The sequence below is a fragment of the Capricornis sumatraensis genome, chromosome 6 (genome assembly GCF_032405125.1).
Source record: "Capricornis sumatraensis isolate serow.1 chromosome 6, serow.2, whole genome shotgun sequence".
Classification (NCBI taxonomy): domain Eukaryota; kingdom Metazoa; phylum Chordata; class Mammalia; order Artiodactyla; family Bovidae; genus Capricornis; species Capricornis sumatraensis.
This window is the reverse complement of record NC_091074.1, coordinates 19,712,324-19,738,141: the sequence shown is the minus strand read 5'-3', so window position 1 is coordinate 19,738,141 and position 25,818 is coordinate 19,712,324. Positions and strand designations below refer to the sequence as shown.

The 25,818-nt window shown below is 42.7% G+C and overlaps 1 protein-coding gene across 1 annotated transcript in view; it reads left to right on the top strand.

Annotated features, from left to right (window-relative positions):
• Window positions 1-25,818, top strand: part of ACO1 (aconitase 1) — a 67,722-nt gene that overhangs the window by 28,937 nt on the left and 12,967 nt on the right. Inside the window, exons 3-17 of the mRNA XM_068973690.1 lie at window positions 504-672; window positions 2,042-2,179; window positions 9,527-9,596; window positions 9,716-9,899; window positions 10,416-10,555; window positions 12,582-12,753; window positions 14,421-14,521; window positions 15,487-15,603; window positions 16,509-16,668; window positions 18,193-18,328; window positions 20,542-20,626; window positions 21,400-21,556; window positions 22,697-22,821; window positions 24,399-24,503; window positions 25,239-25,381. Of these exons, the coding sequence (XP_068829791.1) occupies window positions 504-672; window positions 2,042-2,179; window positions 9,527-9,596; window positions 9,716-9,899; window positions 10,416-10,555; window positions 12,582-12,753; window positions 14,421-14,521; window positions 15,487-15,603; window positions 16,509-16,668; window positions 18,193-18,328; window positions 20,542-20,626; window positions 21,400-21,556; window positions 22,697-22,821; window positions 24,399-24,503; window positions 25,239-25,381 (2,002 nt within the window). The remainder of the gene's footprint in view (window positions 1-503; window positions 673-2,041; window positions 2,180-9,526; window positions 9,597-9,715; window positions 9,900-10,415; window positions 10,556-12,581; window positions 12,754-14,420; window positions 14,522-15,486; window positions 15,604-16,508; window positions 16,669-18,192; window positions 18,329-20,541; window positions 20,627-21,399; window positions 21,557-22,696; window positions 22,822-24,398; window positions 24,504-25,238; window positions 25,382-25,818) is intronic.

The following is a 25,818-nucleotide window of genomic DNA, read 5'->3' as shown; positions in this document are numbered from 1 at the left end:
TGTTTATTTCCTTTGAAAGGTATATATGACTGTTCTTTGGTCTAATTTTAATCTTTGTAAAGGGGTTATTTTCTCATTTTTCACACACTGAGGTTTCATAACAAATACTACTCTGTATGTGTGTATGTGTGTGCTTTACTCACTAACAGTAATACAGCAAATTAAATAATCTAGACTGATTGCTTTCATGATAACTTAAGGGAAGCTATATTACTGGATTCCAAGGCTAGGCAGCCACTGGCTATGAAAGAATTAACTGTGATATTTTATTTTTGCCTAGGCTGTAGGTATTTTCTAATAACTGAATGCCTCAAGCCCATTCAATATTCTGATATTTCAGATCGCTGAAATCAGTTTAATTGTGCTCTCTTTCCTTGTTGAAAGACTAGAGGGGATGTTGCCTTGCATCAAGTTTGGATGGAGACAGGCTTTAAAGAGCTCTGATAACAAGATGGCTCATGGTTTTTTGTTTGTTTTGTTATGCTTTCTCCTTTTATTCCTAGGGTCCTTACCATTTTCTATCAGAGTTCTCCTGGAGGCAGCCATTCGGAACTGTGATCAATTTTTGGTGAAGAAGAATGACGTTGAAAATATCCTGAATTGGAAGGTCATGCAGCATAAGAACATAGAAGTGCCCTTTAAGCCTGCCCGAGTCATCCTGCAGGACTTTACGTGAGCCTCGTGTCACCTTACTCTCTCCTCTCCCTCCCTTGTCACTCTGTAGAGAAGGCTTTTTAAAGGCAAAAACAAAAAAACAACACAGTGATTGTGTGATTTTTCACTCAATATTCAGAGACACTTGAAAGCAAAAGAGGGCGGTCACCCCAGATGGCAAGAGATAATCTCAGGGACGGTACTCATCCACCTTTTCCAGCAGCGGAGGTCATTGTCCTTGGCCTTGATGATCCTAGCCCTCAGTGTACTAGCAAAAAAGTTGAAAGAGACAGCATGAAGTGGAACTGTCTTTAGAATCTTTTCTCCCCCACATCCGGTCACCCAGGGAGCCAGGTTTTAAACAGACATCCTTGGAATGTTGATCTGTATCACCGGAGGGGAGATGCGTAGTTTGCAAGGCCTGATGTGTTGCTGTTAAGTCTGCTCACACCCTGCTAGTCCCAAGAACTGCTTCCCGTCACAGCCTCACTTAAAAAGGCAATCTGCTGATTTGTCTGTTTACTTTTGGCTGCACTGGGCCTTCACTGCTGCCCTCGGGCCTCTAGCTGCAGTGAGCGGGGCCCTCTCTCGATGCCGTGTGCTGGCTTCTCTCTTCTTGCACAGCACAGGTTCTCAGTGCGTGGCCTTCAGCAGCTGCGGCGCCTGGGCTCTTGAGCACAGGCTCAGTAGTTGTGGCACACGGGCTGAGTTGCCTTGGGACATATGGGATCTTCCCGGATCAGGGATTGAAGCCGTGTTCCCTGCATTGGAAAGTGGGTTCTTAATCAGTGGACCTCCAGGGAAGCCCTTCACCCCTTCACAGCCTACCTTGTCATTTTTTTAAACGATGTTATTTTATTCCTTCTGGAGACCAAATTTCATTTTTTTAGAGGACGATTACTCATATTTTATTCTCTAATATAATAAAAAGGAAGGATGCGCTTAATATAAGCTTGATTCACAGCCTGCTCTTCTGAGTTACATCCATTCCTTTAAATTTGGTCTGAAGTTGAAGGGTGTAATCTATATGTCTTGCCAAAGACTTTGCGAGCCCACCATGTGAGTAGGGAACAGTGATAGAAAAAGTTCCCAAGTTTTTAAGTGCCAGCTTTCTGACAGTTTCTCTGCCTAAACCACTTTGGTTGTTACCTTTAATGCAGGAATAAAATTGCATATAGAGGTACTGCTCAGCCATGATGCTCATTACTGATGTGATTTCCACTCAAGGAAATGTATTTAGCAGCTTTCACTTTTCTGACATCTATCATTTACTCCACTGGTGAGATAGCCCTCTTGCCAATATTTTCAGCAGAAACAAAAGCTGGAAAAAACCCACATAACACTTGTTTAACAGATTTGTTTTCTGCTTAATTCTCCCATTTCTTAGGGGTGTGCCAGCTGTGGTTGACTTTGCTGCCATGCGTGATGCTGTGAAAAAGTTAGGAGGCAATCCAGAGAAAATAAACCCCATCTGTCCTGCTGATCTTGTCATTGATCATTCCATCCAGGTTGATTTCAACAGAAGGTGAGAGACTAGGATGAATATTTGGGTTTTCTGCTTTGTGCAAAATCTTGAAGTATAAGTCTTTCTTGTGTGTGTGTGTGTATATCATTAAATAAGAGAAGAAAAATCTTCGAAAGATATATTCAGAAAAACTCAAACTTACTATATATTTTTCCTGGAAGTTTTTTTTTTGTTTTTTTGTTTTTTTTAGTGATGGGGACATTAATCTTTTTTTCTTTCTATTTACTTCCTTCAGGGGAGCAGGCTGTGTTTAAGCTTGAAGTTTGGGTGAAAAACACAAACAGATTTCTGCCAAGAGGGCTTGTTAGTACAAGTATGTGTGTGACCTTAAAAGTGTTTAGGTGTTTTGTTTTGCTTTTTCTAACCACTGGATCCTTATTCCTCTTTTGATTTCAAGTAATTATTTTATATCCAGCCATCGCTGCCTCTCCACATGAGTGTCCATAATATCTGTACATTTCTTTTCCACTGTTTCTTCTACAGTTCAGGATATCCTCTTCTCTCTTCCTGTTATAACCCTACCAATAACCTACCAGTAAAATCTCAGTGGCAGTAGATGATAAAAATGTATCTCTTACACATCTACCAATTAGCTGGGAGGTCAGCTAATCTCAGCTGAGTGCGGTTGGGCAGCTGGGCCTGCCCCATTCTCTGTGGGCTGCTTTGGAGAAAGCAGCTGTCTGGGCGTCACAGAGGCTTGAGAGAGCAAGCAGAAACCTGCAGTATCTCTCCAGGCCTTGATGAGGGACTGACATCTGATCACTTCTGTTCACAATGATGTTAATCAGAGCAAGGCCCGCGGTCGAGCCCAAAGTCAGGAGTGGAGGCATACACTCCAGTAGCTGCAAGATTATACAACAAGGATATGAATACAGGGAGGGCAGCCAGGTACTGCTAGAAGGCTAATACCTTCACCTAGAAACATAACTAAGTAAAATTATTTCCAACTTTAGATAGAACCTTAGTTAAAAAGAAATAACTGTTCTGCATACAATGCTGGGAAAATTAATTCTTTGGTAGAAAAAACAGTACCTATGATTGAAAGCATTAATATTTTTTTAAATTAAATCATCAAACATTTAGAAGAAAATGTAACTTTATATGTATCAAATGTCTTGATGAGAAAGACTTTTCTCGATTGAGAAGCAATGAATGAAACAAAGGCACAAAAACTATAGATGTAAGGACTTCAAAGTTAACAGGAGATAACTTGAAAAATATTTTCAATAGAGTTAATAGCCTTAATATATACAGAGTACGTGTAACCTATTTAAAAAAAAAAAAAAGAAGCAGTAAAACCCAGCAAATAAATGGGCAAAGGAAAGTAGACATTTCACAGTAAAAGAAAATGGTAAACAGTATATGCAACCTTTTCAACTTTACAAGTAATAAAAAGGTAAATTAAACCCTTGAGATACCATTTTCTCTTATCAACATAGTTAAGATTAGAAAATAAATGTTATTAATTATAAAAGTGTCATGATGGAGACACTTTTATACACTGCTGATAGTGCTGGAAATTAGAAATAATGAAAGCACTGTGTATTTGGGTCCTTAGAAATTGCCATATCCTTTGTCCTGGGATTTCTGCTTCTAAACATACCCTTTATAGATTTCTGAAATTCAGCAGAAGCTTAGTGACTAAATAGTGCTCTTTAAAGGATTGTTTATAATAGAGAAAACCTAAAAGCATTCTAGGTGTCCCAACAAAGGAGAGTGATTTATTAAATTACATAACATCCTTAAAATAAATATAGTAAGTAACCTTTAGGGTTATATTTAAATCCTTAATAACATTTGGAACATGCTCATGTGTTAGCTCAAGGAACCAGGTAGAAATTGCCTGTGAGAATGATCCCAGCTCAATGAAAAACTGCTGCTGCCAAGTCTCTTCAGTCGTGTCCGATTCTGTGCGACCCCATAGATGGCAGCCCACCAGGCTCCCCCATCCGTGGGATTCTCCAGGCAAGAACACCGGAGTGGGTTGCCATTTCCTTCTCCAATGCATGAAAGTTAAAAGTGAAAGTGAAAGTGAAGTCATATCTGACCCTCAGCGACCGCATGGACTGCAGCCTTCCAGGCTCCTCCGTCTATGGGATTTTCCAGGCAAGAGTACTGGAGTGGGGTGCCATTGCCTTCTCCACAATTAAAAGGTAGGCAGAGATTAAGGAATTGGAAAGAGAGGTGCCAAACTGCTAAGCAATTGTAACTATTCTTTATTTTTACAATAAGAAGCTGTTGTTTTTATAATAGAAGTTCATTTAAGAATGTGAAACCAGCCACACAAAGGGAAAAAAAAAACAAAACCCAAAACCTTTATTTGCTTCCTTGGCAATTTAAGTGGGTTCCATATAGCCTTAAGAGAAACGTAGAAACTGGTCATTCTCAAATTAGTATTGACAATATCCAAACCAGAAAAATTCAGGAATAGAGAGAAATCTGTTTTGTCTCCTGAACTGTCAGTTCTTGGAACAAGCAGACTGGATACTTGCCAGCTCTTTCCTTTCCTTTGGACTCAACCCATCCTTAGGCTTATTTTTTTTCCTCTTAAATTACATGAGCTCAATCTAATATTGTGATTTCAAAGGGAAGAGTTAAAAATACACAAACTGTTGTCCTACTGAAGAGTAAGTATGTTTCCTAAAGTCCCACTTCAGAAATGAATAAAAAGTAAGGTCACAAAGGTAAAGGAGAAGAGGGTGGCAGAGGATGAAATGGTTGGATGGCATCACTGACTCAATGGACGTGAATTTGAGCAAACTGAGAGATAGTGAAGGATAGGGAAGACCATGGGGTCACAGAGTCGGACTTGATTTAGCAACTGAACAACAACCTCACAAAATCATGGGCCACTTTTATCTTTCTTGAAGCCTCTCATTGGCCTCACGGATTTACCTTTATTTCCCTGGCCTGGAAGGTAAAAGTACTGGTGGAGACAGAATTGCAGTTGTTTTAATGTCTGAAGTTATTTGACTCAAAACTCAAAGAACTCCTGACCCTTAAGTAGGTAAAGAATCTAAATCAGCACCAACTGTGACTTGGTTTCCTCTTGAAGCTGTGACATCTATCAACTCTGGTTTCAATTTTTTATGGACCTTTTTCATTTACACTGTAATACTGAAAATATTGTTTTGAAAAACGCAAAGTCCAAGGTTGAGCTTTAATCTAAAACGATACCCAAATCTAGCAAACACTTTTTTTTTTTTAATTCGAGAGGAACATTTCTGTGAGAAGCATTTTCATTGCTAATGTTTTGTTTTTATTTCTTGAGTTTGGTTTTGCAATTTGACCTCCCAGTCTGTTTCCTCATTTTTGTAAAGAATTAAATGTGATATGTCTCAGCTTTTGTGGAACTCTGTGCTGTGGGCTTATTTCCAGCTATTTCCAGAAATGAGTTAGTACAACTGAGTAAGGAGTGATAGGATGGTGAATTTTCTCTTAAGTATTTCTAAGCTCTTTCCTTGGTTTGAATATTAGTAATTGGCTTCACACTATCTTCAGGGATCAAGGATCTAACTAATGCATTATTATAATGTTTTTCAAAGTTATCTCAGAAATAATCTTTTTTAAAATCCTAACAAGAATATAACAATTTCCAACCAGATTTCAAGCATGTCCGAGCTACGAACTATTTCCTCTATAAATATTTTCTGTGAATTTCTGGAGTACCATTAAATGTAATACTCAGAAAGTTGGAACTACATCCAGATCTGATTTCAATTTATGTAAATAAGGGAACATTTCCTCTTTAATCTGTGAGGCCATTCACATTCAGAGATCTTATTAAAAACTCACCAGGTTGGGTAAATGTGGGGCAGTTCTGAGTGGTGGAAAACTCTGAATTCTAGGTCTGTTTATTCATTTGAGTAACTAGAACTAAGTTAAAGAAAGAGTGAAGGTTAGCATGAAAGTTGTTCTGTTTCAGTGACTAAAAGGGTTGTTGTTGGTGGGTTTCTTTTTTTTTTTTTTAACTTAGAATTAACATATCATAAAGCAGCCTAAACATTCTGGCTTCTGCTTGTCCTGTGACTGTGTCATTTATATCAAACTGACGGTCCCCAAATTCTGCGGGTTAAATGGTCTTCTTCCAGCCCTGCTTCTGCTGTAAGGAGCTCTGACGTCCTTCTAGAAACAGGAGGATGAGGAGGCATAATGACTGGGAGTCCATGTGTGCTCAGAGTACAGCCGAAGAGATAGAGCAGGGCCATACATGATTAAGAATAATGTTCCAAGATGCCTTTGCTTTTTTTTTAATTAAAAATAATTCTATTTAACAGACCTATTGTGTGCCAGTATTTGTTCAAGAAGCAGGTTAGTCTCAAAAAGCAGAGAGATTAGAGAATGCATAGCTTGAATGCAGTTAATAAGTGTAGGAACGAAATCTTTAACTTGGAGAGTTGGGAGGTTCTTCCAGGAGTATCACTTAATTTAGGTCCCCAGGCATGTTTACCACAAGGAACTGGAAAGGCATTCTACACAGAGAGAACAGAGCATGCGAAGGCATGAGGAAAGTGTGGTGTGGGAGAGTATGAAGGCCACAGTGCCGCTGAAGCTGAAAGTTTGGACTGGAGGATGGGAGAGAGTGCATGAAGGAATTCTGAGGTCAGGCTGAATGAAGGACCTTGTTTTTTAAAGAAAGGGATTTGTACTGTATTTAGAAAATGGGATCCCCTGGCAGATTCAACATGGGTTGTGATGATCTGTATTTTGGAAAACCAAATTCTGGTGACGGTACAAAAGATAGGTTGACTAGATTGAGAGAAACTGGGCAGGAGACTGTTTCTGGAATAAATACTCTGCTAGCTGTAGGTACTAAGTGGGAGAAGAGGAGATCATTAGATGAGGGATGGACAGACAAGGACAAGGAGGAGATGCAGGGAGGAAGGTCACACATTAGGATTTGACCTGTTGCATTTGTGGTGCCCAAAGTGTTCCTGGTGTAGACGCTCAGGATACATTGGGAATATGGATCTGGACCTGAAGACCCAGGTGGGGACTGGAGGGATGGAGCCCTCAGTGTACTCGGATGAAGGTGGAGGGATGGAGCCCTTGTGTACTAGGATGAAGGTGGAGGGATGGAGCCCTCAGTGTACCAGGATGAAGGTGGAGGACCTGAAGACCCAGGTGGGGACCAGAGGGATGGAGCCCTCAGTGTACCAGGGTGAAGGTGGAAGGATGGAGCCCTCAGTGTACTAGGATGAAGATGGAGGGATGGAGCCCTCAGTGTGCCAGGATGAAGGTGGAGGACCTGAAGACCCAGGTGGGGACCAGAGGGATGGAGCCCTCAGTGTACCAGGGTGAAGGTGGAAGGATGGAGCCCTTGTGTACTAGGATGAAGGTGGAGGGATGGAGCCCTCAGTGTACCAGGATGAAGGTGGAGGACCTGAAGACACAGGTGGGGACCAGAGGGATGGAGCCCTCAGTGTACCAGGATGAAGGTGGAGGACCTGAAGACACAGGTGGGGACTGGAGGGATGGAGCCCTTGTGTACTAGGATGAAGGTGGAGGGATGGAGCCCTCAGTGTGCTAGGATGAAGGTGAAGGGCCTGAAGACACAGGTGGGGACTGGAGGGTTGGAGCCCTCAGTGTACTAGGATGAAGGTGGAAGGATGGAGCCCTTGTGTACTAGGATGAAGGTGGAGGGATGGAGCCCTCAGTGTACTAGGATGAAGGTGGAGGACCTGAAGACCCAGGTGGGGACCAGAGGGATGGAGCCCTCAGTGTACTAGGATGAAGGTGGAGGGATGGAGCCCTCAGTGTACTAGGATGAAGGTGAAGGACCTGAAGACACAGGTGGGGACCAGAGGGATGGAGCCCTCAGTGTTCTAGGATGAAGGTGGAAGGATGGAGCCCTCAGTGTACTAGGATGAAGGTGGAGGGATGGAGCCCTCAGTGTACTAGGATGAAGGTGAAGGACCCGAAGACACAGGTGGGGACCGGAGGGATGGAGCCCTCAGTGTACTTGGAAAAATTATCTAATCTTTCTGTGCCTTGGCTTCCTCTTCTGTACGTTGGGATAATAGTAATACCTACGTGAGGGGTTGTTATGATGATTGAATGAGTTCATGTGTGTAAAGTCCATGACGCATCATGCAGTGTTGCATGCTGGCTTCTGCTGCAATTATTATGGTAGTTGTTGCTGTTACAGTACCAGCACCACTGCTGCAGTTTCTGTAACTACTACTGCAAGGAGGCAGTATAGGAATTTAGAACATCGATTCTGGAGTCAGACTGCCTGGGTTTCAATACCAGTTCCATCATTTACTTGCTGGGTAGTCTTGAGCATCTTACCTTCTGTCTGTCTCCTTTTGAAAAAAATGTGGATATTAGTTGCCCCTAACTTAAAGCGCTATTTTGAAAAATAGAAAATAAATGTAAAGCACTTTAGTGCCTAGCTCTTGTAATGTCAGTAAGTGTTAACTATCAATTAGTGAGGTGTGACTTGGCTCTTAGCTATTAATTTTAGTGTCCTTTCCTATGTGCACCCAGTCCATGACGCATAGTCTACACGTGCTACCTGTGTGCTAATCACGCAGAGTTGCCACTGTGACTTATTCTGAGTCATGAAGGTGGAAGACCTGAAGACACAGGTGGGGACCGGAGGGATGGAGCCCTCAGTGTACTAGGATGAAGGTAGAGGACCTGAAGACAGGTGGGGACCAGAGGGTTGGAGCCCTCAGTGTACTAGGATGTACTACCTTGACTCAAAACAATGTAGTTTGATTATAAAAATTCTAGAAAAGCTTCCTGATGCTCTGCATTGTCCATGTCCATCCTGATGGATGGAATGACTTTGAGCAAACCTTGGCATGTATTTTGGGGTTTATAGATGTTCTTGGGCAGCACCATCTGCCCTGTAAACCTCCATTTGGAGGATAGGAGGTTGTGATCCTACAAATTCCTGTGCCTCCTGGCATCACTGGGTTCCTGTCTCCCAACATAAAATAGATGAAAATGCCAGGCTCAGGCATGGCTCAGCTCAGAGAGGTGTTGTAACAAAGTCACAGATGAGAAAGGTGTATGGAAAGAAGGCTTCTTTAAGAATCTAAACTGCTGTTCTCCTCATAAAAGTCTTAAGTCTGTTCCTAAGACTCAGACTTTATGATTAGAATAGTTTTTACGTAGGTTCACTCAGTGTTTTCTACCCACCATGTTTGAAGGCATGGTAAAAAAAAAATCACCTGAATCAAAAATAAAGTTCTTTTTTCTTTAGTTAACTCTTCTTTGCCATGTGAAGAAATGCACTACCACCCAGATGATATGCCGTTTGGCTTATTATCATCAATAGCTTTGACTGGTAACATTTTAAGTCTTAAAATTTATATATTTAGTTGTTCTCTTTGACAGGGCAGACAGTTTAAAGAAGAATCAAGACTTGGAATTTGAAAGAAATAAAGAACGATTTGAATTTTTAAAGGTACGGGCAGAGCTTGGTTCCACTGATTGATTCTCCATATGTGTGGGGTGCGAGGGAGAGGTGAGCTGCATAAACGTGTGTCTGGCATTCACAGTGTCCCTCCCATTTCTCAACCGTAGTGGGGCTCTCAGGCCTTTTGCAACATGAGGATTATTCCACCAGGCTCAGGAATCATCCACCAGGTGAATCTGGAGTATTTGGCGAGAGTGGTCTTTGATCAGGATGGATATTACTACCCAGACAGCCTTGTGGGCACAGATTCGCACACCACCATGATTGATGGTTTGGGTGTCCTTGGTTGGGGTGAGTGCTCTTTCGGGTTCCTATTCCATATGTGCTGGTCTATGGCATGGACCTCGATTTACTTTGATCCCATTACATTCCAGCAGCATGAATTTGAGTGACCAACAAATATCAGAGAGGTGTTTTTGTCTGTTTTGCTCACTGTTATATTTCCAGTACCCCAGAAAGTGTTTCGTGCCTTTTATGCAGTCAGTATGATGTTTGGAAGAATGAATTGGAACAAGGGGTTAGGGACATTTAAAATAAATGAAAACCACCCGGAGAGTTGGTTAAAAATGGATACTCCTGACCCTCACTCTCCTTTTCAGTGTGGAATCGTGGGGATTTTGATCTAGATGTCGGGAGACCACACTCTGAGAAACACTTGTTAAAAATTCTGTAGAGGGAAATAGAGGAAAGATAACTGTTCTTTATGGAAATATAACTCTACACTAGTAAAATACTGAGGGTGGGTTGACTACTTATTAATGATACTGAACTATGCCTGAGGAGTCATGAAACCATTACTGCATACAGGTGTGGGTGGTATCGAAGCAGAAGCTGTGATGCTGGGCCAGCCAATCAGCATGGTGCTTCCCCAGGTGATCGGCTACAGGCTGGTGGGCAATCCCCACCCCCTGGTAACATCCACTGACATCGTGCTCACCATCACCAAGGTAACCGAGTGCTGCCTCTTCTGGGGTCTTAGAGAGTCTCAGTGACAAACTGGAAGGAAGTCCTTGATGGACTCTCTCTTGGTTTCCATGTGCTCTAGAAATGCTAGGAAACAGTACGTTGATGACTTTAAAAGCGACGAGATAAGGTGAGAATTCTGTGGTCAAATTTCAGATCATTAGGTTCACATTACTCTTCTGTTGCTGCATGGATATTTTTCTTTAAAAAAAAAGGTTTTGAAACCGTGAAATAGTTTAAATACACAGAAGTTAAAGTGACACTTACATGCCCACCGCATAAACTTAACAGATGGTAACATTTTGCTGGTTTTGCTTCAGAGCTCTCTCTGTATGTACATTTTGTAAAGAAGTGAAATGCAGTGTTTATGGCTAAAGCCACCCTCCTCATTTCTAGAGATAATCACTGTGCTGAGGTTGTACAAAATCATTTCCGTGCATATGTTTATACTTCTGTTCTTTTTCCATGTGGTTCTTCTGTGTATGTAAATAGAAAACTCTTTCTATGAATAATTTTTGACTTTTAAAATTTCTTTCTGTGTATTTTAAGTTACATTATTGTAACGGATGTTTTTCCAAGCTGGAAAATACTAGTTAGTTGTTTTTTGTTTGTTTGTTTTTTTTTTCCCCTTGTTGAAAGTAATCTTTTATAATGATTTGCTTGCTTTGCAGAAAGAAGGCAGTTTCATTTTGAAAGATTATTAGGAAAGTAATTTTTTTATTATCACAAAGTTTTTTCTGGTTGTATAGTTTGGAGGCTTGGGGTATTATTTGAGATGGATACTATACTTTTGATTTAATTGTCATGGAAATCAGAATTGGATGCGTTTGAATATTATAGCTTATCAGAGATGTCCACATCGTGCAAGTGTAGAATAATATAGGCTTTACCCACAAAATTTGGCAGAATTCCACATAATCAGAAGAGACTGTCTACGTGGCTGTCCACACTTCATGAAACTGATTTCATGCAGACCCAAGCTGGTCACTGATGCTGCAGCTCTGGCTGATGGCTTGTATGGAAAAGATGTGGGAGTCAGACTGCCTGAATCTTTTGGTTACCTTTGACTTATACCTGTGTTCAGGATATTCATTCATTATACACTTGGAAACAAGGCATTTGCTTACTCAGTAAGTGCAAATCATAACTAATTTAAGTTGAAAGAACTTATTTAATCCTTAGAACGTTTTCTCATTTTGAAAAACTTTTCTTAATATTGTGATTTTATATTATTTTTTCTTTTTCAAGAACTGTTTTGAAATAATTTTAGATTTATAGGCGAGTTAATGTAAAGGTAATACAGAGTTCTGTTACCTTTCTCTCAGCTCCCCCAAATGTTAACATCTTACATAACCATGGTACATTTATCAGAAATAGTAGTTAACATTGGTATGCCATTTTTAACTAAACTAGAAACTCCACCAGTCTTTGTAGTAATGTCCCTTTTCGGTTCTAGGATCTACTACAGGATACCATGTTGTATTAGTTGCATTGCTTTTTGAGTTTTATTTTTAAGAGTAATCTATATGTGTGCTCAGCTGTGTCTGACTCTTTGCGACCCCATGGACTGTAGCCTGCCAGGCTCCTCTGTCCATGGAATTTTCCAGGCAAAAATACTAGAGCAGGTTGCCATTTCCTACTCCAGGGGATCTTCCCAACCCAAGGGTCCAGCCTGCGTCTCCTACATTGGTAGGCAGATTCTTTACCACTGAGCCAGCTGGGAAGCCCATAATCCAAAATATATTGGGCTAATTTATTGTTTGTGTTGACTCACAAGGCTAGTTTATGAGAATGGCAAGGGGATAGTTCTGCATTTTAAATAAGGGTTATCAGGACTTCTCTGTTGGTCCACTGGTCAAGACTCTGCTCTCCCAATGTGGGGAGCACGAGTTCAGTCCCTGATTGGGGAACTGCAATCCTGCGTGCCACCTGGCATGACCATAAAAAGTAAATGCTGAAAAAAAATGTGGGTTATCAAATCTCAAATTCTGTTATTATCCTGTTGCTCAGCACCTCCGCCAGGTTGGCGTAGTGGGCAAGTTTGTCGAGTTCTTTGGGCCAGGAGTAGCCCAACTGTCCATTGCCGACCGAGCTACGATTGCCAACATGTGTCCAGAGTATGGGGCCACTGCCGCCTTTTTCCCAGTTGATGAAGTCAGTATCAAGTACCTGGTGCAGACAGGTAAGTGCAGAACCCTGAGAACAGAAGGTCCTTTGTATAGTTCAGAGAAAGCTGACAATCGGAGTGCTACCTTCTGCCTCTGTCCCTCAATTAAACAGTAGAGGCATCACCCTAAAGAAGAGAAGGGAAGGGACGGTGGGGAGGGGAAAGCTGCAAACTACACCAGAGATAAGATCGGGTTCTGGGATCTAGAGGTGGCCACTGAACCTCTTACTGGTCTGGTACTGAATTTCTAACATCTATTGAAATGAAACAAATGGTTTTAGAGAAGGCGAACCCTTTCTTAACGGAAATCTAAGAGAAATTTCTCCCATGTGTTTTCATGGGGAGGGTGACATGGGGTGTAGTGAACACTGGAACGCAACAACAGGTCATGATAAATATGCTAATGAAGATCAGACAGTCATCTGTTGTAAGATCCTTGCTGACAGCTGATGACCTTGACAATTCAGTGAAAATGAATAGGCAAACAACAAATGCTGATCTGATGTGGATCCAAGAATCAAGCTCTCCAGCAGCCTTAATTTACTGTCAGAGAAATGGGAGTTCTGCATGTCCATTTGGGCAAACCATGCGTATTATCTCCTGCAACCAGGAGCTTTCTGAATGAAACAGCAGAGCGTTTGGGGTCATATTCCTGTGATACAGTACCATGAGTTAGAACTTTGAACTTTGGAGTTAAACTCAGCTTTGGCTCCTGGTTCTGCCATTTACAGCCTGTGTTCCATGGAAAAGTTATTTAATCTTCTTGAGCCAGTATTTCCTCATCTATACATGAGGATAATAATAGTGTTTGTCTCAGAAGGTCAGGATAAAGGATTAGAGATTGAAATAATGTATTGAAAAAGTGTAGCCCACAGTGCTGGGCACACAGCTCGTGTTTTGTGGTAGGAGAAGGGGGGAATTACTATTTTAACAGGGCTAATGTAGAATGTTGAGGGTCTATGGCCAGTTGAAGGCAGATGCGTAGGAGGGGCACTTTGGCAATTTGCTAAGCCTTAGGAGCCTCTTAGTGTTACTTCCCTGGTGGCTCAGACGGTAAAGCATCTTGCTTACAATGCAGGAGACCTGGGTTCGATCCCTGGGTCGGGAAGATCCTCTGGAGAAGGAAATGGCAACCCACTCCAGTACTCTTGCCCGGAAAACCCCATGGACGGAGAAGCGTAGTAGGCTACAGTCCATGGGATCGCAAAGAGTCGGACACGACTGAGCGACTTCACTTTCACTTTCAGGAGCCTCTTAATTAAGAACCATAATCAGGACTTCCCCAGTGGTCCAGTGATTTAAGTCTCCGTGCTTCCAATGCAGCGGGCATGGGTTTCATCCCTGGTCAGGGAACTAAGATCCTACATGCCACACAGTGCCGCCAAATAATTGGGAAAAAAAAGAAAGAACTATAACCCAGAGAGAGGAGTACTTATAACTAAGACTAGAATCCTTTTCAGAAAACAGTCCCTTCGATAGAACAGCAGGTTGGTTCATGGTCCCTAGTAAACAGCAGCATCAGTTGGAAAGTCAGACCATGAGCCTGCAGGCTGCAGTGTCAGCAGAGGGCTTGGAGTGTCTTAAGTGAAACCCTCATTGTTTATGCAGTTGCTACTAAAGGTATTAGTTTCATCAGAAAATACTGACATCTGTTACTTGCTACTTCTTAAAATGCCCATTAGGTCGTGACAAAGAAAAAGTAAAGCATATTAAACAGTATCTTCAGGCTGTAGGAATGTTTCGGGACTTCAGTGACTCCTCTCAAGACCCAGACTTTGCCCAGGTATGGGAGCACTTCTCATTGAACATGTTTCCTCTTCCTCAAGCCTGTGGTTTTAATTGTGAAAGTTTTTCCTAGGGGGAGTGTACTTGTAGGAAGTTAGTCACTGCCAAGTTATCACAAAAGAACAGGGTGTTAAAGGCTGAAAAAATAAAAAAGATAAGGAATTGCAGACATAACAAAATAACATAACTTCCCCCATTCTTCCTGGCCATTAGGTTGAGTATCTCCTTTTTTGATTTATTCCTCTGATGTAGACGACCCTTGGAGAAGAAGTTTAGAAGGACTGGAGCTATTTAAAGGCTGATAAGCTCATCAGAATTATAGATGGGAAAGAAATGAAAGTGCAAGCCAATTGATTAAGTGTGAGCCAATCAGTTAGTTCAGATTTATCCACTGCTTATCTTCACTCATTGTCTAGAGTGCAAACTAAACCCCACTTTTCTCTACAGCCAAGATCAGAGGGTAAACCAGATGTGGGACTATTATTTCCTTTCCTATTATTAACACACTGAGGGAAGGAAATGCTCCATCAGACTAGGGCCCATTTCTTGGCACTGATGACTTAATGACAACATCCCCCCAAGTCATCTTAGAAAAATTACCGTGGTTTATCTGTCATTTCAGTAGGAAACGCATCTCACACTAACTTAAGCAATAGAAAGGATGTATGAGCTACTTTATAACGAGGGCCAAGTGGAAGGCCACAGCAGCCATAGTGCCCCCCCCTGGTCTTTCTGAGAGTGGGCAAGGCTTCTGCCTATCACATGCTACCAAGTGCCCATCTGGATCTCTGGAAATTCCCTTCAGTGTTAAAAAGGGACCCTGACTTTCTTGGTTTTGAATGTGTTAGTTTGGTTTGTTTTTATTGCTGTGTAAATTCTCTGGCACAGCTGTTTTTTGGTTTTATTTTTTTCCTTTGTGGGCATAATGACGGTTCTGTGGTTCCTTTTCTTCCGGGTGGACAGGTTGTGGAGTTAGACTTGAAAACAGTAGTGCCTTGCTGCAGCGGACCCAAAAGGCCTCAGGACAAAGTCGCCGTGTCTGATATGAAAAAGGACTTTGAGAGCTGCCTGGGGGCCAAGGTAGGGAGCTGGGAGAGGTGGGTGGAGACCCTCCCCATGCCTGGCTTCTTCATGCACAGGCTTCTTTTCACCCATCTCGATGATGAATCTTCCTGAAGCCTAGTACTGAAGGCATTTCCTCTCCAGACTGAACCCCTTGGTGCCTCCTCCCACCTTAGCTAAGAGCTGAGCAGCTTCCTTACAGCCCTCTATTGCCTATAAACACACTCAACCCTCCTTTTCATTTTTCCTAACTCTCCTTTTCCAGAGCATGTCCACTGTTCACCCGACTCTCACCACAGCATTCACTCTGCGTGAACAAGCTATTCTGGCCACTAATTTTGTTCTTGCCCGCCCTGCCCACATGCCCTTCCTCACCAGCATGCCCCAATCTCTCAGCTCCTCCACAGCATGACCTCAGATCTCATAGCACAAAGTCATCTCTCCCTCATTTGAACGTTCTGGCATCAGTCTAAACCCCTGTGATGGCGTTTCACACCCTTTAACTTCATTGTCGGTACTTTATATTATTTTCACGTCTGATTCTTTTACTAGACTCTCATGGCACTTTTTTCTGAATTTCCTTATGGTTAGTGTCTGTGCCCTCTGTCGCCATTAAATCTGTACTAATTTGCTCTAGTTAGACTAACTTTAAGCTAAATTTGTAGTTTTAGCATTTCAATATTTAAGGTGGGAAGGAGGTAATTGTTAATAATTTCAAAGCAAAATAAGATTCAGAAATCAAGACTCCCTTTTATAAAGATTTAAAAAGAGGAAAGGGAACTTTAATTTTTCTGTAGCATTTCAGAGTTTACCAGCTGAGATGTTTATGTTTTAAGAATTATAATTACCAAAGTGTTTCTTCTCCTTCCAAAGTGAGAACTTTTGACCGTATATATATATATCTTCTTTTTTTCTTCCTATAGCAAGGATTTAAAGGATTCCAGGTTGCTCCAGACCATCATAATGACCATAAGACATTTATCTATAATAACAGCAAGTTCACCCTTGCTCATGGTTCTGTGGTAATCGCTGCCATTACTAGCTGCACAAACACCAGTAATCCATCTGTGATGTTAGGGGCAGGTAAATACATCTGATGGTCATGTGGACATGTGGGTGGGAATTTCCAAGACATAACCCAAGGGCTTAATTAAGTTCTGTGTATGGGGCTTTCCTGGTGGTTCAGACCGCAAAGAATCTACCTGCAGTACAGGAGACCCGGATTTGATCCTTGGGTTGGGAAGATCCCCTGGAGAAAGGAATGGCAACCCCCTCCAGTATTCTTGCTGGAGTCCTATGGACAGAGGAGCCTGGTGGGCTACAGTCCATGGGGTCACAAAGAGTCGGACACGACTGAGTGACTAACACTTTGACTTTCATAGTTCTCTGAACCTTATCCTTCCCAGATGCAGAGACTAATTGGCCCAGAAATGTTTATTCAATAAACAGTGCCCAATACAAAATATTTAAAGTAGTATGGTCTTTAGAATTAACACAGAAAATAAGGGAAAGAGAGGAAAGAAAGATGAATTTCTGGTAAAGCCTAGAATCTTGTGTCAGAATTTAAAAAAAGGAAAAAATGTTTTCATGCCGCAGATTGTTCTTCATAAAATCCCTTTTTATACCGTGGCATTTAATCTTAGATACATTGTCAAGGGCATCTGAATTAGCACACAGGGCACTTGGTTGATCAAATTTATCTGCCTATTACACAGTTTTGGTTATTTAATGTTTACATGCAGAGTTTCATTAATGTAAGGTCCCTTTAGTTTCCAAATATTAAAACATCCCGAAGAGTTCCTCTTATGTCCACACACAGGTAGTTCTTTCTTTATGCAGTGGACAGGTGCATAAGGAAAACTTTCTTTGTCCAAGAATTCGTCTATTGCCCCCTAAGCTTTGGACAAATGTGTTTCCTTAAGGTAAGACACCAGCTTGTCTGTAGCTTCTTGTTTCTTAATACCCACACTCCTTATTTCTTTCCTACTTCCATGAGATGTCCCAAGTCAGAGCACCCAAGTGTCCCTGTAGTACATAGCCTCTGGATTTGCCCAGAATCAAGTGACCCAGCAGCCCTTGATCTTCCACTTTAAGAAATATCTGAGAGCAAGATTTTTAACATCTAGATGGACTCTACTCCTCACCAACTAGTACACAATTTGTATACTTTAAGAAGGGGCCCTGGCAATTATTTTTTATCTAAATATAATTAGAAAGATTGCTTTCCCTCCAGAAATTAAAAACCCACTCTCTAGTATAATCATGAACGGTTTATCTCTTTGAAAAACAAAAAGCACTTCTCTTTTTATGTCATTCATGTCCATGGCTCATTTTGAGCTTACTGAACAAACATGAGTGACTTTGTGCCAGTGAGCATTTGGTTTCTATCGTTTAGTCTGTCAGTCGTGTTCGACTCTTATAGCCCCATAGACTATAGCACGCCAGGCTTTGGTTTCTATTAGGCAGCAAAAATGGCAGAAAGCACCAGTGTGAGTGGGGTCCTGTCAGGCTGTGCAGGAAGTGCAGAGCAAAATCAGTGTTTCCTGAACTGTCTGTGGCACCTGGAGTGGGCAGCCCGCAACCATGTCCGTGTTTACCGTTTCACAGGCTTGTTAGCGAAGAAGGCTGTGGATGCGGGCCTGAGCGTGAAGCCTTACATCAAAACTAGCCTGTCTCCTGGCAGCGGTGTGGTCACCTACTACCTGCGGGAAAGCGGAGTCATGCCTTACCTGTCTCAGCTTGGGTGAGGGAGGAGTCTCTTACACCATTGCTTTTGTTGCGTTGTATTCCGCAGATACCTTGCTCAGTCAGCTTGAAATGGATGTAAGCTTATCTGATGGTATCTAACTGCATAGTCTTTCATCAGTGCAGACTTAAACCCTCGCTTTCCAACAGACAGGGCCTTCCTGTACAGGTGTGCTGGTTGTTCATCAGACAAGGGTATCTGAAGAGAGCATGGGCTGATATCAAGCCCGTGCTCCGCTGTAGCACTGCCTTCCTAGGGAAGGGGGCAGCTTTTCTCAGTTACATGAAGGTGTGCTGTGGGCTAATATTGGCTCTGCCACAGAGAGTCTGCCCTCTGTATGAAAATAATTATTTCACATGCCTAGAAATGTTATGAAATGTTATGACTGAAGTCAATTATTTGTTTCCAAGTACAGTTTCTCCTAGTAACCCACTATTACTAATATAATTGACGTAGATCTTTATCATGTACCTCATAAGAGTTGGAAGTCCCTGGGAATATATAATAAGAGTAGTGAATAAAGATATCAGATATCTGATTTCAACTTTTAAAAATTACAGATCATTTAGGTAGTCTCCTCATAATTTACTTATAAATTTAAAAAGTAAATTAATTATACAAGTAAATTATATGGAATAGAATAGAGAGACCAGAAATAAACCCATTCACCTGTAGTTAATTAATCTTCGACAAAGGAGGTAAGAATATGCAATGGAAAAAAGACACTCTCTTCAATAAGTGGTTTGGGAAAGCTGGACAGCCTCATTTAAATGAATGAAATTAGGATACTCTTCACACTATATACAAAAATAAACTAAAAATGGCTTAAAGACTTAAATGTAAGACATGACACCATAAAACTACCAGAAGGGAACATAGGCCAAAGATTCTCTGACAGTATCCAAGGCAAAACAAAAGCAAAAATAAATAGGACCTGATCGGAATAAAAAAAAACTGCACATCAAAGTAAACATCAGCAGAATTAAAAGATAAGCTGTAGAATGGGAGGAAAATATTTGCAAACAATGCAACCGACAAGGGGTGAATTTCCAAAATATACAGATAGCTCATACAGCTCACCATCAGACAGACAGCCCAATCAGAAGATGAGCAGACGACCTGAATAGACATTTTTTTCAAAGAAGACTTACAGATACCAACAGGCACATGAAAAGAGCCTCAGTATCACTAATAATTGGAGGAATGCAAATCAAAACTACAATGAGGTATCACCTTACGCAAGTCAGAAAGGCCATCACCAAAAAGTCTTACAGATAATAAATGCTGTGGAGGGTATAGAGAAAAGGGAACCTTCTTACATTGTAGGTGAGGATGTAAATTGGTGTCACCAATATGGAAAACAGTATGGAGGTTCCTTAAAAAACTAAAAATAGTAGAACTACTACATTGCCAGCAGTTCCACTCCTGGGCCTATATCTGGAAAAGACAAAAACTAATTCAAAGAGATAAATGCAACCACATGTTCACAGCAGCACTATTTGTAATAGCTGGGACATGGAAGCAACCTAAGTGTCCATCAACAGATGAATGGATAAAAAGATACATACATAACAGAATACTACTCAGCCATAAAATAGAATGAAGTATTGCCATTCACCACAGTATGGATGGACCTAGAGAATATGGAGAATCCCAGGGATGGCGGAGCCTACTGGGCTATCGTCTATGGGGTCGCACAGAGTCGGACACGACTGAAGCGACTTAGCAGCAACAGCAGCAGAGAATATGGTACTAAATGCAGTGAGTCAACAGAGAAAAACGAATGTTATATATTAGCAGTAGTATGTGGACTTTAAAAAAAAAATGATGTAAATGAGTCTTTTTACAAAATAGAAACAGACTCACAGATACAGAAACAAACTTGTTACCAAAGGGGAAATCAGGGATTTGAAAGGGGGAGGGATTAGGAGTATGGGATTAAAGGATACACACTACTAGGTATAAAATAGGTCAAATAGAATATAAATATAAAATCAACTATACTTCAGTCTTTTTTTTTAAGTGAATTATAAAAAGGAGCCTTAATCGAATGATTTGGGATGGATGAATAGTAGATCAAAATGTTCCCGAGAATGAAAGCCTCACAGAAACAGCCCTGTGTTACCCTTCTTTAAATCAGTGGTCTCCAGGAACCAGCAGGTGGGCCCCCTGAGAGTCATTCTGCATCCCGTGCTTCTCTCCCGCACCAGGTTTGACGTGGTGGGCTATGGCTGCATGACCTGCATCGGCAACAGCGGGCCCTTACCGGAAGCTGTGGTCGAGGCCATCGTACAGGTAATGAGCAGGGCAGCCTGTGGGTCTTTCTTTTTCACATGATATGTGATGAAATGCTGGTAATTTTAAAGAACGTTCAGGGAAGCATGGGACGTGGTTAAGAGAATGGTCTTTGGAGTTGAGTTAAACTTATTAACTATATATCTTTGAGCAAGTTCATGAACCTCTTTGTGCCTCAGTTTTCACAACTGTAAACGGGAAGTGATGATAGTACGTGTTTCAGAAAGCTGCAAGCTTTCTGGTGATAGTGGACGCTAAGGACTTAGTGCGGTGCCTGGCCGGTGCATGCCCCACACATGCGAAGGCGCCAGAATCATTTGTTCCTATCGTCTGCAGGCTGGTTCCAAGTCAGACAACTGAACATAAACTCATTGGCTTGATTTTTGTCCCATAAATTCTATAGCGTGGAAAAATACTATTTCATCTGCTTGCATTGATTATGGTATCCCTGTCAGCCAGTGTGGCTTCCTCCGACTGTCAACCTGTCATCTTCCCCACCTGTTCTCGGGCCCCCGGCTGCAGAATAACTAGGATGCTGCCTTCTGACCCACCTGGTATTTGCTCGTGAGCAGAACCATCCAGTGCGTCTCTCTGCTGCTTTTGACCCAGCATGGCTCCCGCAGGCTCACCCTGTGGTCTCCTTCCCCGGGGAGAGGCCCAAGTGCAGGGGAAGCCTAAAGGGCTCCTTGACTTAAAGGAGGGCTAAAACAGATAGGTAGGAAGCCCAGGCCGTCTGTTGTCTCTGCGACCTGTTTCCCCCTTGCCGCACACAGGGAGACCTCGTAGCTGTTGGAGTACTGTCTGGGAACAGGAACTTTGAAGGGAGAGTCCACCCCAATACCCGAGCCAACTATTTAGCCTCTCCGCCCTTAGTAATAGCCTACGCGATTGCTGGGACCATCAGGATCGACTTTGAGAAAGAGCCACTAGGTAAGATCTGATTTGCGGGGTTACAATTTTTTTCCCCCCAATGAATTTGAAAACGTTCCTGGAAAATAGTTATTGCTTTGCTTAATAAATAATGAAGCCTAGAACCTCCAAAGATCAGAGGAGGAAGAAGGGTCTTTGCTTCCTTTCCCAGCACACAGCTAAGACATAACTGAAATAGCTAAACGAGAATTTACGAAAGGGGAAGGGACAAAAAGGGAAAGAAACACTTAGAGTAACGGAGGTCTTGCCATTTTGGCCTCTGCTTCAGTCCCTCCCTTTCCAGTTCCTGCTTCAGTCTCATGGTAGCCTGGTTTTAATATCTGTGCTGTAGGAACACGTCCACGGTGTGCAGCTTCTCAAAGCTTGGGGGATATGATGCTTGTTTTCCTTTCCACTGGCCTCCTTGTGTGCCCTCCTCAGTCCATGCTATGCAGATTAGATAATATGAAAACAGTGCCCTGGAATTTACTTTAAGGAAATCTTAGCCTTAGACGTGCAGCTGATCTTCATTACATATGTATTCCATATTTTTAAATTTGACTACTCATTGAAGTGGATTTTCACCCCCAGAATCAGTACTTATCACCCTCCCATGGTCACTCACAGACATGCACAAAGGTGCATGAAATCCCTGAGTCACTCACTGTGCCTGCTCCCAGCTGAGGTCAAGCAAGGTGACACTCTGTATTTTTATTTCAAGGCTCTACTGAAAATGGTTCTATTTGTGCTCTGGGTAGCATGATGTTTTTCACACATTTGTGCTTTTTCTTGGTGGTTTTACTGTTTAAAATGACCGGAGAGTAGGGCTAAAGTGCTGTGGAGTATTCCTGAGCTCAGGAAGGCTATGACAGGCCTCATGTGAGACAGGCTCCCGAGTTCAGTGTGAATGTATCAACGGTATGTAAGCAAAAACACGTGAAACTGCGTTACGTATTGACCAGTTGACAGCAGTGTTGTGGATAACCCTTGGGAGCCTAACCTGTGTGTTTCTTCCGGGCGGTGGCTGAGTGTTTTCTCAGTGTGCACAGAGAATTTTCTGAACGTAACTGCCCTGAACAATGAGACTGGGCTGACTGCCTGTGACCATGAAACTTGGATATGAGATGAAGTTCATCTCACTAATAAACACTTTCTCCCCAGGTGTCAATGCCAAGGGACAGCAAGTATTTCTGAAAGATATCTGGCCGACCAGAGATGAGATCCAGGCAGTGGAGCGTCAGTACGTGATCCCCGGGATGTTTAAGGAGGTCTACCAGAAAATAGAGGTGAGGTCCCCGCCCCAGTGTCAAGGGGAAGTCGCTCCCCTGCGTCTTCTCTGCCATCCTTGAGGCTAGTGCTGGTGTCAACTAGACAAGGTAGCATTTCTTCAGATAACTGGGAAAGTGGGACAATCATTTTGCTCCTACAACTCAGGCTCTTCCAGACCCAACTCTCCCCAGATGTTCCCAGATTTGGACACATGAGCAGCAGGCTCAGGAGGCATGGACTCGGCATGGAAGTGGCTCCTGGCTAGCTCTGCATGGCTCCCCTCTTCCTCTGACAGCCCGGGGTGAGCATGAGCTGTGGTTGAGGAGCCCGATGTCACTATAGTGTGTCACTGAGGGGCCACATGGCTGAACGCACCTCTCAGATTTATTTGCCTGCTTCAAAGAGTAATACAAATAAAAGCCACTCAGTTGGAAGCGCCAAACTATCAAGCTGCTGAAATTAAAAAAAAAAAAAAAGAAAAACCTGCTGTGCATTTTACAAACAGGGGAAATATATGGGGCTTCATATCACTTTCCAAGACTCGAATGTTACCCTGTTCCCTGGTTTCTGTGTTAGGCTGACCCCAGGGCTTCTGGCTGGGGCTGGTGGCTTGAAATATGAGGGCAGACTGGGGAGCAGAGTCAGATGGGAGTCACACTCACACACTGAATCCCACAAGCTGCTCGTTGGGAAATGGTTGAAGGGAGTTTGGTGGCTACTGGGTTAAATGCATTTCTCCAGAGGCTGAGTTAATGACATGTGGAGCAAATTCAAGCCAATTTGAACGCATAGTGGCTGTCACTTACTATCTAATGTTCTTGTGACCAGAAGTCTACCCTCCCCAAATCTTCAGAGCATCAATAATTTCTCCTCGGGTTCAACCTGGATTGTTATTCCTTAAATTATATGTGTTAGTTACCTGTTGCTCTGCAACACGGTACTCCTAAACTTAGTGAATTAAAACAGCAAACATTTCTTATCTGTTTCTATGGGTCAGAAACGGAGGTGCCGCTTAACAGGCTGTGTCTGCCTTCACAAGGCTTCATTCCCGGTATCATCGGAGGCTGTGGCCTCACGTGATGATTCGACTGGGGAGGAGCCAGTTCTTAGACCGCTCGTGGTCATTGGCAGGATACAGGACCTCACGTGCTGTGGGTGAAGGCTGCAGCTTCTCACTGACTGTCAGCGAGAGGGCCCCCTCAGGACCTTACTGGTGGGTCTCTTCACAGCATGGTGGCTGGCTTCCAGCAGAGCCAGCAAGAGCAAGTAAGAGGGTGAAGAGACAGAAGGCAGTCTCTGTAACCTCATCCTGGAAATGAGTCACTAGGCTCAGCCCTCACTCAGCAGGAGGGGTTCATTTACAGGTAGGATTCCCAGGAGGCAGGTCCATGGGGTCATTTAAGAGATGGCCTGTTACAGGGCATGTGTATTTTTAAATTACTTAGCATGGTGTTATCTTTGTATAGACATGTTGTGTGACCATTTAGACTAAGAATTGGTCTTACTGTACTCTTAGCTTGAATATTATGTTCACATGTTAAGTTTTCCTCAGGATGAACTGTGCTTAGACCTGCCTCTCCTTTTTCTTCCCAAGACTGTGAATGAGAGCTGGAATGCCTTGGCAGCCCCGTCAGATAAGCTATATTGCTGGAATCCCAAATCTACGTACATTAAATCACCACCATTCTTTGAAGACCTGGTAGGACTTTTTTTTTTTTCCCTTAACAGAATGAGTTCTTCAAAAAGTTTCTTGGCTTGTAAAATCTACTTGATTAACCAGTACCCTCACTTTGACTACCTACTTCATTGAAACCTTTACACATCTGAGCAGATAACACTGAGGAGAGCTTGAGGAAGCTGGGGTATTTGGCTGGAGTGGGCCTGTGGTTTGTCTGTCCAGGGCTTCCACATGGCTGTGGAGAGACCCCTGGAGATCACGTATCACGGGGATAGAGACTCAGTAACATCTGAGGGGGACTGTCCAGGAGAACAGCCCCTAGGACCTGCCGTACTTAAGCCTTATACCCATTCAAACAAGGGAAATCTTCTCTGAAACTGATGATCAGGAGTCTGTGCGCTCCCGGTGGGAGGAGGGGATGAGAGGATGTGAGTAGAAGGCAGGACTCCTGCTGTCCCCAGCGTTTGGGACCTTCTCTGGATGTGGAGAAAGACTGTCATTTGCCGCAGCATCCCTTTTGTTTTTGGGGGGATAGTGCCAATACTTCACCTCCTTCAAGGATGAGATATGGATGTTTTGCATAAATTCACTTTGCCTTACTAAACACCCCTGATAAACCCAATAAAACTAGAATTCTCTGTGTGTTGATGTAGGGCAGTCATCAGGGTCAGATCCACATACCACTACTGTGAGGCTCCCCTGGTGATGCGTTGGAGAAAAGCCGGGCAAACACTGACTTACTGTGTTCTTTGCTAGACTTTGGATCTTCAGCCCCCTAAGTCTATCGTGGATGCCTATGTGCTGTTAAACTTGGGAGATTCAGTAACAACAGACCACATCTCTCCAGCTGGAAACATCGCAAGAAACAGCCCTGCTGCTCGCTACTTAACTAACAGAGGGTAAGTAACGGTGGGAGGGGGGAGGCCTGAAGACAAAAGGGACAGCATGAGGTCATTAGTCCTCTTTTCATGAGGTCTGTTTGGAGTCAGACTCCAGTTTTTCACTGAACCCTGGAGCCTGAAAACCAATCACTCTTTCTGTTTGTAGCTTTGAAGCTACTAGAGAATCCACCAGCACATGAACCCCAGCACGTAGAGACCTTCTTTATGAGCAAGTCTACTTATTAGACTCGGCTGTCATCCCTGCCACCAGCTTGGCTGATGGTTTATGTACAAGGCTCCACTCTTCCCCTGTGTGGCCTGGTTATACTTGAAGCACTTGGCAGGGGTTTAACCAGAAATGCTTTGACATTTCCTAGTTGACAGACATGTGTTGTGTTTTAGTTTACCATTTATTTTGGCTGTGCTGGGTCTTTGTTGCAGCCCATGGATTCTCT